Here is a 2149-nt window from a genome sequence, read left to right as displayed (position 1 = left end):
AGCTTGACCTCACTCCACTATTGACGACGAGAGAATTCAGAGATGCACAAAGGAATGGTCCTCCAACATTCTCCAAGCAGAATTCCACATCAACGCCCTCGAAGTCATATATACCACCACCGATGCCACCGAGACAGCCACCGCGTGGCTTAGAAGAGATCATGCGAGAAGACTCCTCGGTCTATAGCAGCATTGAGTCTGAACCCGACAGAAGACAGAAAGAGCATAAGTATGGGTTTGAAGCAGTCGAGGATATAGAAAGCCTGATGTTTGACCCCATGTCGCTCATCGCTCAACTAAAGAGAAAGAAGGCGAGCATACCAAAACTGTTCGAGATGAAGGTTCGCATCATTTCCCAGGCAATCTATCATCCGTCAATCGAGAACTCAGAGCTGCTCATCGATGCGCTAGATACAATACGCAATGAAGGGGTGATTTCGCAGAGGCAAAGAGATCGGTTACTAATATCCATCATCGCATACGGCAAAGATGCCACAATGAAGCGGATGGAATCCGGTACGCTTGACCGGCCGTTGAATATCTATGCGAAGAGCTCAAGGAAGAAACCAGGTGACAATAAGACACCCAAGAAGACCTATGAGCAGAAGAACGGCGGTAACAACGGTCAACAGCCGAACTATAAGGGCAAGAAACCCTACAATAAGAACCGAAGGAATAGCTATAAGCCGACGGAAGCGACCAATAATTGGACGGAGACGACTAAATAGGTTGTCGGCAAGAGTGGGATGCTTCAGGTCCACTCAGAGCCAGAACTCCACCAGGTACGCGAAGTTGGCAGAAGTGATTGTGAGACACCATCAACTTCGGCGTCAAGACAGATTAGTTATAAAGGGGGCTCGGGAGAGAAAGTCTCTCAGGTGCTGCCGACGTTTAACGAGGAGCTGGAGGGAGAACCCCCCATTAGATGGACTCCTCCAAGGCTGAATCCGATCGATACAGAGATATACGAGAAGTGGATTCATGACCGACTGAAAGACGAATCGATAGTACCTATTAAAAGGACATACGTCAAAGCCTTGCTGAACCCATACGTGGTGGGAAACAGAGTGACACATAACTGCCAAATACTCTACCCATACACGAACAAAGATGGGAAATTCCCAAGTACGCAGGCGATTGGACCGGTGGTAGCATGGGCTATGGGGCAGAGGCTCATCGCGAAGATAGACCTCTCTAAAGCCTTTCATGCCGTGTTGCTGATACACCACCAGCAACCATACTACAGCTTTCTGGACCCGGCGGGGAACAGTTATTGCTATATCAAGATGCCTATGGGCGCCAAGACGGCCCCAAAGCATTTTGCGCAAGTAATGAGCTCGGTGTTGAGTCAACTAGATACGAACGACCAGATAAATGTCAGGTCGTATCAAGACGACATAGTCATTTCGGCGAATTCGAGAACAGAACTGGATGAACGGTATGATAGAATACGCGATCATCTCAGGGCCTACGGGTTTAAGATAAACCTGGACAAGTCTTCAAGAGCCGATACCCTAGACGTGCTGGGCTACCGCTTTGAAAGAGACAGAGTCACGATTCCGAAGGATAAGGAAAAGGCCATACGCTCGGCGCTACGAAGTAATGACATCAGACGAGTCATACGAGCTACGCATCAATTGGGATACTACAAGGTGATCCTAACACCCTCGCAGAGAGACTCAGCGGCCAAACTCAGGCAGATTCTGCTTAAAGTCGGGCATTTTACACAAGTAGCCAGGGACTTGCGAAAAGCCCTGGATATAAAGTGGGAATGTCGAAGAGATGAACCTTGGGAGGCCAAGAGACTCGAGATATTTGTTGATGCCTCTGACATAGCCGCGGGGCTACACGTCAGATACAATGGCAACTGTGTATTAGAAGAATCGATCCCCTTGACGCATACGGTAACGAACCTGGCGTCATTTAAGGAGATACAAGGCGCTTACAAGCTCCTAGTAAAATACAGAACCCATACGCAACACATTGACGATTCCTGCGAGAAAATAATCCTTACAGACAACCTAAGGTTGTATCAGGGGTTAATTCGGAAAGATGAACCAAGAAACGACTTGGAGATCTACGCGGCCCGGATTAGGCAACTTTACAAGGCAAAGTACGACTGTGTCGGTGCTGGCGACTGTCGGTGCAC

At 48.5% G+C, this 2149-nt stretch overlaps 1 protein-coding gene across 1 annotated transcript; it reads left to right on the top strand.

Annotated features, from left to right (window-relative positions):
- Positions 1–1169: 1169 nt before the first annotated feature.
- Positions 1170–1652, top strand: GNI_213450 (RNA-directed DNA polymerase; the record flags this gene model as incomplete). The annotated part of the gene is made up of 1 exon (XM_011135541.1): positions 1170–1652. A coding segment is annotated over one exon (483 nt), but the record flags the coding sequence as incomplete, so codon positions are not given.
- Between the last annotated feature and the right edge of the window lie 497 nt (positions 1653–2149).

The sequence above is a fragment of the Gregarina niphandrodes genome, assembly GCF_000223845.1.
Source record: "Gregarina niphandrodes unplaced genomic scaffold scaffold00146, whole genome shotgun sequence".
In the NCBI taxonomy this organism is placed as follows: domain Eukaryota; phylum Apicomplexa; class Conoidasida; order Eugregarinorida; family Gregarinidae; genus Gregarina; species Gregarina niphandrodes.
This window is presented reverse-complemented; position numbering and strand designations above follow the sequence as displayed.